At 33.7% G+C, this 17,403-nt stretch overlaps 2 protein-coding genes across 2 annotated transcripts; both read left to right on the top strand.

Annotated features, from left to right (window-relative positions):
* Positions 1 to 1,160: 1,160 nt before the first annotated feature.
* LOC138870776 (uncharacterized) lies at positions 1,161 to 1,622 on the top strand. The gene has a single exon (XM_070148615.1). The coding sequence runs from the start codon at positions 1,161 to 1,163 to the stop codon at positions 1,620 to 1,622; it is 462 nt and encodes a 153-aa protein (XP_070004716.1).
* A 7,174-nt stretch (positions 1,623 to 8,796) lies between these two features.
* LOC138870775 (uncharacterized) lies at positions 8,797 to 10,539 on the top strand. Its single transcript, XM_070148614.1, has 4 exons — positions 8,797 to 9,196; positions 9,359 to 9,501; positions 9,559 to 9,795; positions 10,195 to 10,539. Exons 1-4 carry the CDS (start codon positions 8,797 to 8,799, stop codon positions 10,537 to 10,539), a joined length of 1,125 nt encoding a protein of 374 aa, XP_070004715.1.
* Positions 10,540 to 17,403: the final 6,864 nt, after the last annotated feature.

Here is a 17,403-nt window from a genome sequence, read left to right as displayed (position 1 = left end):
TATGCCTATATAAAGGCCTTGTAATAGATAGGAAAATACACACAATTGAAGAAGAAATAAGAATCCATCTTCCTCTCTTTCTCTCTATATCTCTTAGTTTGTTTTTGCTTGTTCTATATTGTTATTTTGGGTTATATTTTATAACACGTTATCGGCACGCTCCTGTTGGAGGTCCTCAAATTTGCCATGGATGTTGGCAGTTTCAATGGCTGCCGTTTGTCGGTCCTCGTCGGAGTCACGACTGATGTTTGCAATGTCATTTTCGGCCTGCCGCATTCGGCGGTCCAGGTCGTCCAACCTTTGCACTAGGTTGTTGCTTTGATCAGGCACCGTTTCTACGATGGGTCGTAATCGGTCAACCGTCTCTTCTAGGGATGCTAGACGCTCCCCATGATTCACCATGGTCAGAAATGGTGATGATGGCAAATGTTTTCCCTCGTCCGATGTCGAGCCTAGGCTCTGATACCAACTGTTACGCAACGCCTTCCTGATGATCTTTGGAAGGGCAACGTAAGGCTAAGCAACCGATGTCAGTGCGGTTGCTGTCCGCCAATGAGGTCCTCGCCGCACGCTAGACTAGATTGTCAGTGCCGTGCGGGAAAACCAATGTCGTGAGCAAATTGCGGAAGCTGAGAGAGAATTGGGTTTTGAATGATGATGATGATTTTATTGATGAATGAAAATGCTGATTACAATGATGCGGTGTCTTAGTCCTTTTCATTGTAATCATAGGCTAGTTTTCATCATTTTCATTTCAGTGTGCTTCTACAGCTTTATTAGGGCTAGTCTTGTAATGTTGGTTTATTTTTTTAAGCATTATTAAGGGGGACCAAACAATCAAACATTTTCAAGCAAGCATTTTCTGGTGTCTCTCCCCTCGACACCGCATCATTGTAATCAGCATTTTCATTCATCAATAAAATCATCATCATCATTCAAAACCAAGTCTGTTTCTGAATATAATTCTGCTATGTTTAGAATTACTTCTAAATTGAAACTCTGTGGAGATAATATCAGTGACTATGATATGCTTGAAAAACGTTTACAACGTTTCATGCCTCCAATATGGTCTTGCAACAGCAGTACCGAGAGAAAGGCTTCACAAAGTACTCTCAGTTGATTTCTCTTCTACTTCTGGCTGAACGAAACAATGAATTCTTATGAGAAATCACAAAAATCGACCCACTGGGTCTACACCATTGCCTAAAGAGGATGAGGTGTATTCCCATTATGCTAATCGTGGAAAAGGTCGTGGTCGTATTCGTGGTTGTGGTCGTGGTCATGGCCATATCCAAGGAAGAAAATTTCCTGGTGTTAATCATCCTCCACCAAAAAATAACTTCCAAAAATGGAAAGGTAAAGATGAGAAGCGAAACGCAGAGGGTTCAGAAACTAAATGCTATCGTTGCGGTGGAAAAGGGCATTGGGCAAAAATTTGTCGCATACCAAAACATTTGGTTGAGCTTTATCAAGCATCTCTGAAGAATAAAGGCCCTGAAGCTAATCTTGTCTATGACAATGAATTTGACATCACCCACTTGGACGTGGCAGATTTTTTTAAGCACCCTGATGAAAAAATAAACCATTTGATCGGTGATGGATCTGTGGTTAGAGATGATTGAGCAATTTAATTTTTATGCTTTCCTACTCGTAGTATGTAATGAATAAACATCTTGTAATTTTTATTGCACTTTATAATTCTTCTTATGTAGTTCTTAAGAATATTTTTATTTCCGAAATTTTATAAATTTCACAAACAAGGAGTAATATCCTATTAATTAGTATTCTAATCTCAGTGATCTTTTAAAAAATTTAACTTTCCTTTACATTGCTTTAATTCTCTTTAAGAAAAGGTTTACAAGCACCCTGGAACAACTTTTGTTGCTTCACCCTCAATTTTTTTTATGAGTATGTTCTTTTCTTACACGGATCAATTATTTTTCATACAATGTATAGGAAAATGCAAATAATTTATACATGTAAATAAATTTATTGTAGTTGTATTAGTCATATGTGTACTTGTATTATTTTTTTTGTAATTATTTGTATAATAATTAGAATTTGCCAGAAAATGCATTAAAGGCTAATATTCAATTATTGGTTTAACTTTATTTCTTTTCCATTTTTCTCTAAAAATACTAATATTTATTCATAATCTTCTTTTGTATGTCAAACTACGGGAAGCAAATATGGATATCTTTCAAAGCAATCTTGGATCAAAGTTCAATTGTAAAAATATTTGCTTAATTGATTCATGTACGACATATACAATATTCAAAGAGAAGAAACATTTCTCTCATTTAAGTATGTGTAAGGCAGATATTACTACAATTTCTGGTAGTAGTAATCTAATTGATGGCTCTGGAAGAGCTACTATAACTCTGCCTATGGGAACAATAATTATCATAGAGAATGCAATGTTCTCCTCCAAGTCCAAGAGGAACTTGTTGAGTTTTAAAGATATCCGCATAAATGGATTTCATATTGAGACAATAGATGAGAATAATATGGAATATCTCATCATTATCAAGAATGTCTCTGGCCAGAAAAGAATTATTGAGAAGTTCCCATTTTTATCTTGTGGCATGTATTGGACAAAAATTAGTGCAATTGAGGGACATTCTACCTTAAACCAAAAGGTTACTGCTTCCAATACTTTTGTACTTTGGCATGATCGATTGGGCCATCCTGGATCAATTATGATGATACGAATCATAGAAAACTCAAAGAATTTGAAAATTCTTTTAAATAATGAATTTTCTTGCACTTCTTGTTATCAAGGCAAGTTAATTATAAGACCATCACCAACAAAGGTTGGGATTGAGTCCCCTGCGTTTTTAGAACGTATACAAGGGGACATTTGTGGATCTATTCACCCACCTAGTGGGTCGTTTAGATATTTTATGGTCTTAATAGATGCATCCTCTAGATGGTCTCATGTATGCCTATTGTCATCTCGCAACCTCGCGTTTGCAAAATTAATGGCACAAATAATCCGATTACGGGCACAATTTCCCGATAATCCAATTAAGTCTATTAGACTTGATAATGCTGCTGAGTTTTCATCCCAAACATTTAATTATTATTGCTTATCAATTGGGATAAAAGTGGAACATCCTGTAGCTCATGTTCACACTCAAAATGGTCTTGCAGAGTCTTTAATTAAACGTCTGCAATTGATAGCAAGACTGTTACTCATGAAAACGAAGTTGCCCACTTTTGTTTGGGGTCACGCCATTTTTCATGCAGCAATGCTAATTCATCTCAGACCGACAAATTATCACAAATATTCCCCGTTGCAATTAGTTTTGGGTCATGAACCTAATATATCTCATCTAAGAATTTTTAGATGCGTTGTATATGTGCCTGTAGCACCCCCATATCGCACCAAGATGGGTCCCCAAAGAAGGTTAGGAATATATGTTGGGTTTGAATTGCCCTCCATTATTCGCTACCTTGAAACATTAACGGGAGATTTGTTCACTGCTCGTTTTGCAGATTGTCGATTCGATGAGGCATTTTTCCCAAAATTAGGGGGAGAAATTAGTGAAACCAAACATGAAATTTTGTGAAAAAATACATCATTGTCTCATCTTGATCCACGTGCCTCTATTTGTGACACAGAGGTGCAAAAGATTATCCATTTGCAGAAAATAGCAAATCAAATGCCAGATGCATTTACGGATCTGAAAAGGATAACAAAATCACATATCCCTGCAGAGAATGTTCCAATCCGTATTGATGTCCCTATTGGACAATCTTCTAGTGTCATAGCTAATGAGTCAAAAGCACGCCTAAAACGTGGCAGACCATTAGGTTCTAAGGATCAAAATCCTAGAAAAAAGAAAACAAATGATCAAGATGACACTACGAAAGAGTCTCATAATGAAATTCACGATTTAAACAATCCTGAGATTCATGAGGAAATCAATGAGCCTGAGACTCAAGAAAATAAGGAACTATCAATAAATCCAATCGATATTGAGACAAATTTGAATCGAATGGATATAGTGGTGGATTACATCTTTGCATATAATGTTGCATCTAGCATTATGCAAGAAAGTGAGGATCTTGAACCTCAATCTATTGGAGAATGTCGACAAAGACTTGATTGGCCAAAATGGCAAGAAGCAATCCAATTAGAGTTAAGTTCACTTGCAAAACGTGATGTTTTTGGGCCTGTAGTCCAAACACCTAATGGTGTTAAGACTGTTGGCTATAAATGGGTCTTTGTACGCAAAAGGAATGAGAAAAATGAGGTACAAAGATATAAGGCACGCCTTGTTGCACAAGGATTTTCACAAAGGCCTGGTGTCGATTATGAAGAGACATATTCTCCTGTTATGGATGCTATAACATTCCGTTATCTCATTAGTTTTGCTGTCCATGAAAAGCTTGACATGCATTTAATGGATGTAGTTACAGCCTACCTTTACGGCTCACTTGATAATGAGATATACATGAAAATTCCCGAGGGATTTAAAATGCCTAACGCACAGAATTCAAAGTCCCGGAAAATATTTTCAATCAAATTGCAAAGATCTTTGTATGGTCTAAAGCAATCAAGAAAAATATGGTATAACCGTCTTAGTGAGTATTTATTAAAGGAGGGTTAAATAAATGATGTCATTTGTCCATGTGTTTTTATAAAGAAAACAACATCGGAATTTGTTATACTTGCCATATATGTCGATGACATAAACCTTATTGGAACTCCTACAGAACTCCAAAAGGCAATTGATTATTTAAAGAAGGAATTCGAGATGAAAGATCTCGGAAAGACAAAATTATGTCTCGGTTTGCAAATTGAACATTTGACAAATGGGATTTTTATTCATCAATTTGCCTACATTAAAAAGGTATTGAAATGGTTTTACATGGATGGAGCACATCCATTAAGGGCTCCGATGATTGTTCGATCACTTGATGTGAATAAGGACCCGTTTCGACCTCAAGAAAAGAATGAAGAGCTTCTTGGTCCTGAAGTACCATATCTTAGTGCAATTGGTGCACTAATGTATCTTGCTAACACTACAAGGGCTGACATAACTTTTTCGGTTAATGTCTTAGCAAGATATAGCTCTGCTCCTACAAGGAGACACTGGAATGGGATCAAACACATATTGCGATATCTAAAAGGGACTACCAATATGGGCTTATTTTATGGCAATGATTGCAATCCCGATATTGTTGGTTATGCCGATGCTGGGTATTTATCTGACCCGCATAAGGCTCGATCTCAAATAGGTTATGTGTTTACATGTGGCGGCACTGTCATATCTTGGCGATCGACTAAGCAATCAATCGTAGCTACTTCTTCTAATCATGCTGAGATAATTGCTATTCATGAAGCAAGTCGAGAATGTATTTGGTTGAGGTCTATAATACATCTTATCCGAGACAAATGTGGTTTGAAGTGTGAAAAACTACCCACAATTTTGTATGAAGACAATGCAGCATGCATAGCCCAATTGAAGGGAGGATTCATAAAAGGAGATAGGACAAAACACATTTCACCAAAGTTATTTTTTACACATGATCTTCAAAAGAATGGTGATATCAATGTGCAACAGATTCGTTCAAGTGATAATATGACTGATTTGTTTACCAAATCTCTATCAACATCAACCTTCAAGAAACTGGTGTACAAAATTGGGATGCGAAGGCTCAAGAATGTGAGTTGATGCTCTCATCAGGAGGAGTTAATACGCGTTGTATTCTTTTTCCCTTACAAGGTTTTGTCCTACTGAGTTTTCCTTGCAAGGTTTTTAACGAGGCAATAAAAGGGCGTATTTCTAATCATGTGTACTCTTTTTCCTTCACTAGGATTTTTTTTCCCATAGGGTTTTTTCCTAGTAATGTTTTAACGAGGCACATTATCTTTGGACATCCACGGGGGAGCGTTATGATAAATATCACATTATGGTGGATGTCTACTCTTCTTCCATGATCTTCATCTCAAATGCTTAATAACATATTCAATGACATATTTTGTATGTTCAATGACATATTCCATGACATATTTTCTTCACTTTTTATGCCTATATAAAGGCCTTGTAATAGATAGGAAAATACATACAATTGAAGAAGAAATAAGAATCCCTCTTCCTCTCTTTCTCTCTATATCTCTTAGTTTGTTTTTGCTTGTTCTATCTTATTATTTTGGGTTATATTTTATAACAAAAACTCTTTTTTTAGTATGTTAAAGATATAATTGTTAGAATATATTGCAGAACCCCTAACGTTAGATAATCTTTAAGTAATGCGTATTAAAATATTATGGATCCAAACAGAATATAGGAAAATGACACTTTATAGCAGGTAAAAATAGCACGGTATAGTCAGTTTTCGGATTGGTCATTTAAAAATAGCCAGCGTTTACGAAGTCAATGAAAAATAGCCACATTTTGCTGCAACAGAGACTGGTCCAGCATAGTATAATGGAGTTCGGTGCACCTGTGTATGAATTCCAGCATATTATGCTGGACCGGTATACTTTGCTGACTCCAGTATATTATATTGGACAATTATACTTGCTGGAACTCCAGTATATTATGCTGGAGTTCTAGTGTACTTATGCTGGAACTCCATCATATTATGCTGGAGTTCCAGCATACCAACTCCAGTATAATATGCTGGAGTTCAAGCATACTTATGCTGGAACTCCAGTATAATATACTGGCATATTTTCCGGATTTTGAACAGTATTTTCGCTCACATTTATCTTTACATGAAAAGTTGCTAAATTTCGATTACTTTTGAAACTGGGCTATTTTTGAATGACCAGTTGTAAATCTAGCTATTTTTGAATTTCTCCCTTTATAGCAGCTCTTAAAATAATAACTGAAAAAAATATTTTTTGTATATATATACATTCTGTATGTTATATACAAATTTATACAAATTTTATACACTTTTTCGACTACCGATATAAATAATTTCTGACGCGGATTAAAAATAATAATAACTCAATATTAATCGCTTTGAGGATTCTTGTTAACCTACCCAATTAGTTTGGAATGAGGCGTAGATGTTATCCTTCAGTTATCGTTATTTGCAAGTTCAACTTTATCGTTGTTGGACTAAAGAAATCTAGCACCTATCACCAACCCATTTGCCATCAAGAATGATTACTTGTAGAATTCTTCACATGGGCCAATATGGTTTGTGGTTTTCACATTCAAATTATGAGATCCACAAAACACTTTTGGATTCCTCAAGGGAAATTTTCATTCCTATAGAATATAGGAAACTATATTACCAAATATGTTCATAGTTTGCATAATACCTTCATACTAATAGTATTTCTATATAATATATATAATGCATTAAATAAGGAATCATTGTAACTGTAGGATTCCTTATATAGGCGCGCTAAAAAAAGGGAATTTAATATTTTCAAGATCTTCCACAACGCAAATCACACACAGTAATAACTATCGTCAACTTCGTTACAAAATTTCCGTACTCTGTTTTAGAGATAGACTCTGTTTCAACTTTTTCTCTAATTTCACAAATCAAAATCGACAAAATCTTCTACAATTCTTCTGCAACAAAAGCAATTATGACGAAAATACCAATTATGTTACAATCGAATGGGAATTGGGATAGCTTTGGTCGATTTAGAGAATTCGAGGTCGATGGTATTGTAGTCGATGACGATGCGAGTTACAATCTATTGGTTTCTACAATATCACATCAATTAATGATTGATACATACGAAAAAATTATAGAAATCAAATACATTGTGAACGAGCATTGTCCTCCAATGGAAATTAGGAATGATATGGGTGTTCGTGTATACATGAAGACGAAAAAGAAAAACAAAAACTTAGGATCATATCCGCTATGTATAACTGTTCGTGATTTCAATATGGAATTGAGTATCACAAATGAGAACACAGCTGCAGGTATGTGATGTTATTTTTTCTATGAAATTCTGGTAATTTGTAAATGAACTACAAATTATCTACATTTTATCTACAAATAAACTACATATACATATATATATATATATATATATATATATATATATATATATATATATATATATATATATATATATATAAGTATGGATTTCTGTAATATCTACAAAATTTCTACATTTATTCTACATTAAAACTACAAAAAAATTAAAAAATTAATATGAAATACTGAATTTCAATCTTTCTACAAATTTTCTACAAACTGGTGATAACAATATTTATATTTATTTTCATGCAAGTTCGTCTGGAATACTAAAGTTACTTGATATGCCAACATCTCCAGTTATAGAGGAATATGAAAGTATAATAATAACAGATAGTACACCAAGTTCTATTGAAGTATGACAAGTATACTAAGACAAGGAAATAATTGCAACTGTAATGAAGTACTATTCTGTCATGCACAAGTTCCAATTCAGGGTTAAAAGATCTAGTGCTAGAAGGTATAACATATGAATAGTCAAAGATTATTATTTTTATAATTTTGTAGTTTATTTGTAATTTTTTAGTTCTTCAGTTTTCCTTGCGATAATGTTTAACAGAATTATAGTTGAATTGTAGTTATGTTGTATTTATATTGTATAATGTGATTTTTTAAGCTACAACAGGTTTTTTTAATCTAAATTTTAACCCATTATTTAAAATGTATTTATTTTGTAGCTAGTGGCTGATATGTGTTGGTGAAAACTGTACATGACACTTCAATGCAACTAGCATAAATGATTCTGCAATGTTCAAGGTCAGAAATTTCGACAACCAGCACGCATGCTCTTTAATGGACAATACATTCATACAACGCAAACCTACTGCCATGGTAGTTGGCAACATGGTTATTCCAAAATATTCTGATCCTAAGATAATTTACACCCCAAAAGACATTCAATTTGACATGTTTTCTGAACACGACGTGAATCTAACCTACATGCAAGCCTGGAGAGCAAAGGAAAAGGTTTTACAGTTTTTGAGAGGTCATCCTGCTGACTCCTACAACAAATTGCCTAGTTATTTGTATATTCTAGAGAAGACTTATCCGGGGTCTATAGTTAAATTGAAGAAGACAAACGATGACTGCTTCTTGTATGTATTTGTTACGATTTGTACGTCAAAAAGTGGTTGGGAATATTGTAGGCCAGTTGTAGTAGTTGATGGGACCTTTTTAAAGTTAGCATACAGGGGAATAATGCTAACAGCCAGTACAATGGATGCAGCAGGTACTGAAGTTTTATTTGTAGAAATATTGTAGCTTGTATGTTTTTTTGTAGTACTTGCAGATTAATTGTAGATATATTGTAGAATAATTGTAGTTTGTATATATATGTCTTCTTCTGCATTTTTACTGCAGCCAATTAATTGCTTTTTGCCACATAATGTAGGTACCATATTATCATTGGCATATGTTGTTGTTGATTCAGAGAATGACGCATCATGGAAGTGGTTTTTTGAGCAATTCAAGCTCTCGTATGGTGAAAGACCAAATATGTGTACTATTTCGGATCGGAATGAGAGTATCTTGAAGGCAACATCTATTGGTTATCCCGGCATGCCACATTATTCTTGCATGTGGCATATTTAGACAAATATACGGGCAAAGTTCAAGAAGGGACATCTTAAGCTAAGTGAATTATACTTTGCCACGATGCGGTCATACAAACTTGATGAATTTAATGAAAGGATGTCAAAAATTGAGGAGATTGACCCTCGTGTTAAAGCATACTTATACGATATTGGATATCATAGATGGTCTCGAGTACATGCTATGGTGAACAGAACTTGGACTATGTCATCAAACATTGCAGTGTCGTTGAATGCTGTAACAAAATATGCAAGAGAGCTGCCGATAGTAGAACTATTAGAGTATATGAGGACCTTTCTTGAACGTTAGACGAAAGAAAATTTTTTGAAAGCAAAGGGTACATTCACATACCTTGGATACAAATTCAACAAAGAGTTAGATGACAATAGAACATTGTCGCACAAGCTTAGATTAGGATCTGATTATTTATTGAATCAAATTCATAAACAACACAATGTAGATTCTTTGTAGATATTTTGTATATAGCTTGATTTTAACCATATATGAATTGTTTTTTTGTTTGTAATGTACTCGTAGGTGAGGGCTTTAACATAGTACATCCATACATTAATAGATGGTATGAGTTGCTATATTGTTTGTCTTGAAAATAAGAAATGTAGTTGTGGGCAATTTCAGCTTGATGAACTACCTTGTCCACATGTTTTGGCTGTTTTAAGACAAAGGGATGAGTCTTTTGAAGAATATTGTTCTCCTTATTACACAAGGGCGAACCTCTTGCGTACATATGAAATACCAATAAATCCACTGCCTGATGAAAGCAAATGGAATGTGCCACAACATATAACTGAAGAAGTAGTAAATCCACCTAAAGGAGGGAAAAGGCAGCCAGGAAGACCTCAAAAAGAAAGATACAAAACATATGATGAAATAAATTCAAAGAAGTACAAGGTTTCATGCGGCAACTGCGGAGGAGAAGGGCATAACAAAAGATCTTGCAAGAATGCACCCAAAATGAAATAAAATTTTATGTAGTTAACTAAATATTTCATAAAATTTATTATTTAGTTCTGGATAATAGATTTTGATGTGTAATCGTTGTTTTTTTTTAAGATCATAATGTAGCTAGTTAGGATGTTTCTATACTGAGATAATACTTTCATAGATTGATTTGTTTATGATTGTTTTCTATATATATAATCTATAACTTTTTTACTATATATGGAATCCTTTACATAGTTGTTAATGTGTGTTTGCAGTTTATCTACAATAAAAATACAAAAAAATACATTATCTGGAATTTACAGAATATATACATTATAAATCTGTAGGAAAGCAGTTAAAAACTTAAAATATTGTAGATGAAGTATTGTTTACATTAAAAAAATGAATATAAAAGAAACAAAGCACACTGTTAAAATATTCTACAAATTATCTACAAATATAACTACAAAAAAATTACAATATCTGTAGCTGATATAATATATAGATTAAAATTCAGGTAAAAAGAATCTTCATGATGAAAATAATGTAGATCAGAATAACTGTATAAAATTTCAGTTGCAAAGGATTTAAATGCTAAAAATAATGAAGATCAAGTACTGTACATATTCAACAAGTGAATATAAACCCAACAAACTGTTACCATTTGTACTACTATACTGGATAAGAAAAAAGAAACAAAGGCTACTATAAACAAGTTTGTTACAATTAAAACATAATAAATTGTTCAAAAACTTGTCTACCATCTATCTTATAAACTAGCATCAACTACGAAATTGTAATACATGTTCCATTCCAAACATTACAACTACTTCTTCTTCATCTAGACTCTTGTTTTCTCATTCAAAGCTGGTGCACCTTTCCTCCTTGCCAATATGCCTGTCACCTCACTATCACTAATTGCCCCAATCTCCTGCTTCTTTCTAGCATAGTCCTAAAGTAGCGCTCCATAGCGTCTACGGTATTGGTCAATATCAGAAAGGTCTTCTGTCGGAATTGATAATTCTCCAATACTAACATACTCTGCAAAGGCAACAACAAATACACCACAATCGCTGCAAAAGATAAAAAAAATATCAATATTTACCAAACCATCAGAAAAAAGGGTTAAATGTAAAGAAAGAAAGAGGATTTTTATTACAGTGATCCTTATTTTTACTGTGGTATCTCTCCGACGATCCACTGAATGTTAAAAGGATCAGTAATAGGTTTCTCAATGTATGCTTTTGTATTCTTGAAGTTGATGTCTTTACGCTTCCCATAAAATCCGGTGCATTACAAATACAAAGGGATAATAATAGAAAACTTGTTGACACAAGATTCAACAATAGAGTGACTGTGTGAAGAGACCATGGAATCATACATATAAAGATACCTTTCTGCAATGTCAAAAACAACCAACACACAGTGGAATTTTTCTACAATGTTGACAGACATGATGACATAATCAACTTCATCCCATGCAACATTTGCGAGTAGTCTATACCCCAATATATATTCTGCTACAACATCCTGGGGTTTGGCAATAGAAAACTTCTTTTCTTGAGGAGAATTTTTGAACTTTTCATAAATCTGATCAATCCTAGTCTTGAACACACAATCTGGTGTTGTTGTGGGGGTCATACTTGCCTCTTTTTCTCAAGTAATACATTATAATATTAATGTGCTGCAATAAAAACATATTGCAGTTATTCTACATGTTATCTCAAAATATACTACACAAAATTACAAATAACTACAATATTCTACAATCAGAAATACAAAGCATCTATTCATTCAGAATACAAACTATCTATAATTTATCTACAAAATATCTACAAATTAAATACATTGAATCTTACCGAGTCATTAAAGACTTGTCCTGGGTGTGCAGGGAAAAGAACCACTCCTTCTTGTCAACCTTTTCAACTCCAAGATCCAACCATGGCTTAATTTGGTTGTCCTTTATAGAATACGGAGCCTTCTTCCTATATAAACAAATAGAAATTAAAATATAATTGTTGAATGAAGTGGATGTATAAAAGATGAATACTGGAATAAAAATGTCAAATTGTGCAACCTAACCTCTTTGGACCTGTGCCGGTACCGTTGTATAACCACTTGTGGAATTGATCCAACAACTCAGGGTCTACATTTTGACCAATAACACTAGTAAACGGGTGCTTGAGGTGAAATATTTGAGGTCCAACCGAGGTGCTGCCACCAGAACTGTATAAAGGGAGAAATGGTGATCGGGCATGCTTTCCCGACTGCCTTGTTCTACCTTGATGCACGGGTGTTGTTTCATCTTGCATAGGCTCGCCGAACTTAACCAACTGGGAGAAGTTATCAGGCAGCTCGAAATCATCAAGCGTAACCTCCTTCTTCTCACCTTCGGATTCTTCTAAATCACCTACATTCACATACTCTGCCTCTTCACCTACATTGTCATCTTCCAGATTCTGTTGTTCTGTTTGAGCTGCTACTGTCACTCCGTGAATTGGAGATTGTGCATGCATATCTTCCCTGTCTGAAACACCATGTATATATAATTTAATAGAATGGTAAAAATATTGAAACAAAAAAAATATCTCTGAAAACAATTTCAAACCTGCATTCTCTTCATCAACGACCCCTTCAAAATGTGTATATAAATCAATACGTGCCAGATGATTTTCTTCACCATGTGCACATTCAACATGTTCTGTTTTTTCCATTAAAAATGTTAAATAATACTGGATAATATTGGCTTGACAACTTATGAAGATATGAAGGTGTGTCATAATATCTACATAAATATGTATTGTTGTGTAAATAAGCTGGATTTAATTGTATATATTGTGTATATATAATGTAGATAAATTGTAGTTATATTATAGATAATTTGTAGTTATTTTGTAGATATTTTGTATGTAATTGTAGATATACTGGAGATATATTGTAGATACCTGTTTTGCTGGGGCTGACCTGCATGTTTCACCACTATTGAACTGAAATTGCTGATTGTTCTTGTCTTTTGGTTGGTCAGTATTTTTTGTTGAACTCCCAGCAAACTGTAAGTTTTATATTAGTTAGGATATATATTTTAGAGGTGACATAAATAGTTTTGTTAATATGATTAAGAATCAAATGTTACCTTTGCATCAACTTGATCATTTGGATTGTTTATCACCTGCAAAACAGTCTTGACTGAATCCTTTATTAGGTCTCGAAGGCTACCTAGTTCTTCAAATACATCTTTCCTAAAATTTTCAAGCTTTTCATCGACCTACATAATAAAAAAAATACATAGTTACCTTCAGAAATATGTATTAAAAAACAGATACACTATTATATAAAAATCAGAATGCTTTTTAGAACTACATGTTACCTTCTCAACACCTCTTTTTAACTTTTTTATTTTACGAAGAATAGACTCATTTTCCTCTTTTCCAATTGATTCTTTGGGTTCCAATGGAGGAGCATAAACTTGTGGATTCTCAAAAACATGTTCAAGCTCTTCAATTATGTACTCAACTTTATCAGGCAAAGACATCACTGAAAGCTCTTCAGGTGATTCATTTATGTTGGTGAACTGAATGATGAAAAAAATAAATTAGCTTGTTTAAGGCAGAATATGTATACAAAATGTAGATTTTTTGTAGATAAATTATATTATCATAAATAAAGACCATTTACCTTCATCCATTCAGGCTTGATCATTTTGTCTTCAACTGCAGCTAACCAAATCTGACCCTTAGTAGTTGACCAGTTTAGTATGCGAGGGATTGAATTCGAAATCTTTGTAGCTATATCAATGTTGACGGAGGAGCAACACTCATACAACTATACTTGCATGGCTAGTAGGAATCCTTGAATGAGATAAGAATGAACGAAAGGATTTAGCCTGTGCCTAACAGATTCAATCAACTGTCTGTAAGACTGAACACCCCATGGAAATGACTCGTACTGACCGGATTCAACCAAATAAAATCTAAAATGATCTACCAATCCAATATGGTCTCTCTATGAAGGACAAATGAAATATTCTATGAGATATAGAATACATAACTTAACTGCATCCTCATCGTTGATCCAGCTTTTGGTGGTTACTATCTGTTTTAGGTATGTCTTCTCCACTTTTACCTTGTTTGGAAAGTAACTGTTCATTATCTTATTGACATAACTAGGAGTGTAACCAAAGTCTATCACCTCAGTATGACATCTAAGACCAGTTATTACTGCAAACTCTCTCAATCCAAAATTTAACCTCTCACCTTTTAACTCAGCTATAAAATAGGAAACATCAGATGATTTCAATTCATACTTCATAAGAAGATGAATAGCTTGATTTTGCATGCATAAATTGGGAAATGACAGTACATAACCAAAGCATGTCTTCTTGAACAGCTTCAAACCATTTGGAGACAAAAGCGCTTTAATTTGGCTAGGAATGTTAGGGTCACATAATGTCTGGAATCTAAGCACCCCATAATCAACATTATGGGATGCAAAAAAATGTCCATTCTGCAAAATTCAACAAATGTAATCTAACATTAATACAGTAATTAAAAAACACTGATACATTTGTATGTTTCTACAAAATAACTTCAAAAATATACAATATAACAACAATGTTAAATAGATCAACAAATCTACAATTAAACTACAAAATTAAGACAATTAATCTCACATAATTTCATTGCTTAAAAACATAGATACATATGCAATTTATATATAACATTTCTATAAAAATCTACAAATAAAAAAACCCACAGATTATGTAGATTTTTAACAACTAAAACAGGCGAAATAAGTAGTGAAGAAATTAAAAATTTCTTACCTTCACCAATGAGTGTTTTCGAACATTTTTAGGAGTTTTAACACTAGGGGCTTTTTTTGAATATTTCTTCTTTTTGGGAGTTTTTGAACCGGGAGCCACCTTAGATTTCTTTTCAGGTTTACTAATAGGCACATCTTCTACAAAATCATCATCTAGAACTATCCCTTTTCGTTTCCTATCCGCTTGTTTGATTGACCTCGAAGATTCTCCAACATCGAAATCATGTTTTTGTTTAGTTCTAGCTTCAGCCCTGATTTGACGCGGAGAAACACTATGCTTCATATCTACAATTGCATGTGCGGATTTTCCTTGCTTTTGGGGTGAATGTGGTGATAATACACCCAAATCGAAAGAAGGTACATTTGATTCTAGATCTTTTTTAGGGCTATGTTTTGAAGCTTTGTTCTTCTTCATTGAGAAATTTTGAAGCTGTAGCTAAATGTGTGTATGAACGAAATTGAAGATTTGACTTCAATTTTGACTGGTTTTGTAGAAGAAAAACCTTGATTTTGGACGTTAATGGTAGATGGTTACCTTTGTTTTTCTGATTTTAGCAGAGGGAATAATGGATAGAATCGTGTGTGTGTCGTGATACGTGGGTGAGGTTGTGGGTTTAGGAGAGAGAAACTTGTGGGGGTGGGGATATGAGGGAATATACAGTACCATTAATTTAGGAGTGATATAAGGTACAATTAATGTACAGTTAAAACACCTTATGGTATAGAATTGATAATTATGTATACTAAATATAATTAAATCAAACCTTAAACATTGAGAATAATATATTTCCTATATGACATAGGAATGTAAAAATTCCTTCCTCAATAGTACGACATCATTACATCATCATAACCAGCCTTCGACATTAAGCAAAGTAGCAATTATTAGTTGGAAATATTCATACACAAAAAGATACTATATCTCTTCTGAAAATAAGTGAGAAGGAGCTCTCTGTACCCTTCAAGATATTTTATTTTTGAAGGAATTATGCAAATTCCTTTAGAAAATGTGTTTTCATAGTTAAACAAGATAACAGTTGTCCAGTTATAATTATACTTATCTTAAAATTTTAGAACTGGTAATGAATTTCAATTTCCCACTCCACCACTACCGTTATCTCCCACTAAAGGGAATCCAAGAGTATTGGGATGATGGAGCGCCAAAAGCATACATAAAATAATCATCTCTAATCATAAGTGCAGAATTGATTGAAAAAGGCGAAATAAATAAAATGACACTAAATCTGGTAGACAAATCCCTCTTGTACACTCTGTAATCGCGGGAATATTATTAGACATCTAAACATTTTAAAGTGTGTCTATTATACGCCACTTTTGTGTTTGACAACTTCTTTTTGAAAATTGCATCACACGTACTAATTAGAGTGTGACACGTGTCATAACTAAAAAGAAAAAAAAGAACCTAATTTACACCACAAATAATAATATTTTAGAAAAAAAAAAGAAAAACAGAAAAGAAATTCCCCTCCACCCCTATCCTCATCTTCCCCAAGTCCCCTCCCCGATTCTTTAATCTCCCCCACCCAACAGTTGATTTTCTATCGAGTTAAGATTTTCTCTTAGCTTTGAATCCCTTGAATGATGTGTTGAACATAACTGAAAACGAATTTGAAGAGTTAAAAAATATGGATAGAACTGGAAGAAAGAGAGAATAAAGAGGAAGAAAAAAAGTGCACTGATTGACAAAAGAATATCACATTTTCCGGCAAGACATCCATATTTTCCGGCGATTGAGCTTCCCTTTTATATTTTTTTGAGCTCAAATTTAGTGAAGTGCACATGGTAATCCATGTTAGACTTCCCAGGTCAGTTTTTAACAATAAATCGCCAATACATTCGGATTTCAAATCTGGATTTTTAAATAGGAGTACAATTGAAGGCTTCTTCAATGGTACCTCTTTTTTTTTTTACTCTTCAAATTCGAAAATTTGAGTGAGTAATAATACTCGATCCAAAGTAGTTAATTAATCAACTTCCAACACCCAATATCGCTTTATTCAACAACTCAAAATTCAAACTCCAATAGAAATGGGGTTACCCACAATGGAGGTTTACTTGAATTTG

This window comes from Nicotiana sylvestris, chromosome 6 (assembly GCF_000393655.2).
Source record: "Nicotiana sylvestris chromosome 6, ASM39365v2, whole genome shotgun sequence".
In the NCBI taxonomy this organism is placed as follows: domain Eukaryota; kingdom Viridiplantae; phylum Streptophyta; class Magnoliopsida; order Solanales; family Solanaceae; genus Nicotiana; species Nicotiana sylvestris.
This window is presented reverse-complemented; position numbering and strand designations above follow the sequence as displayed.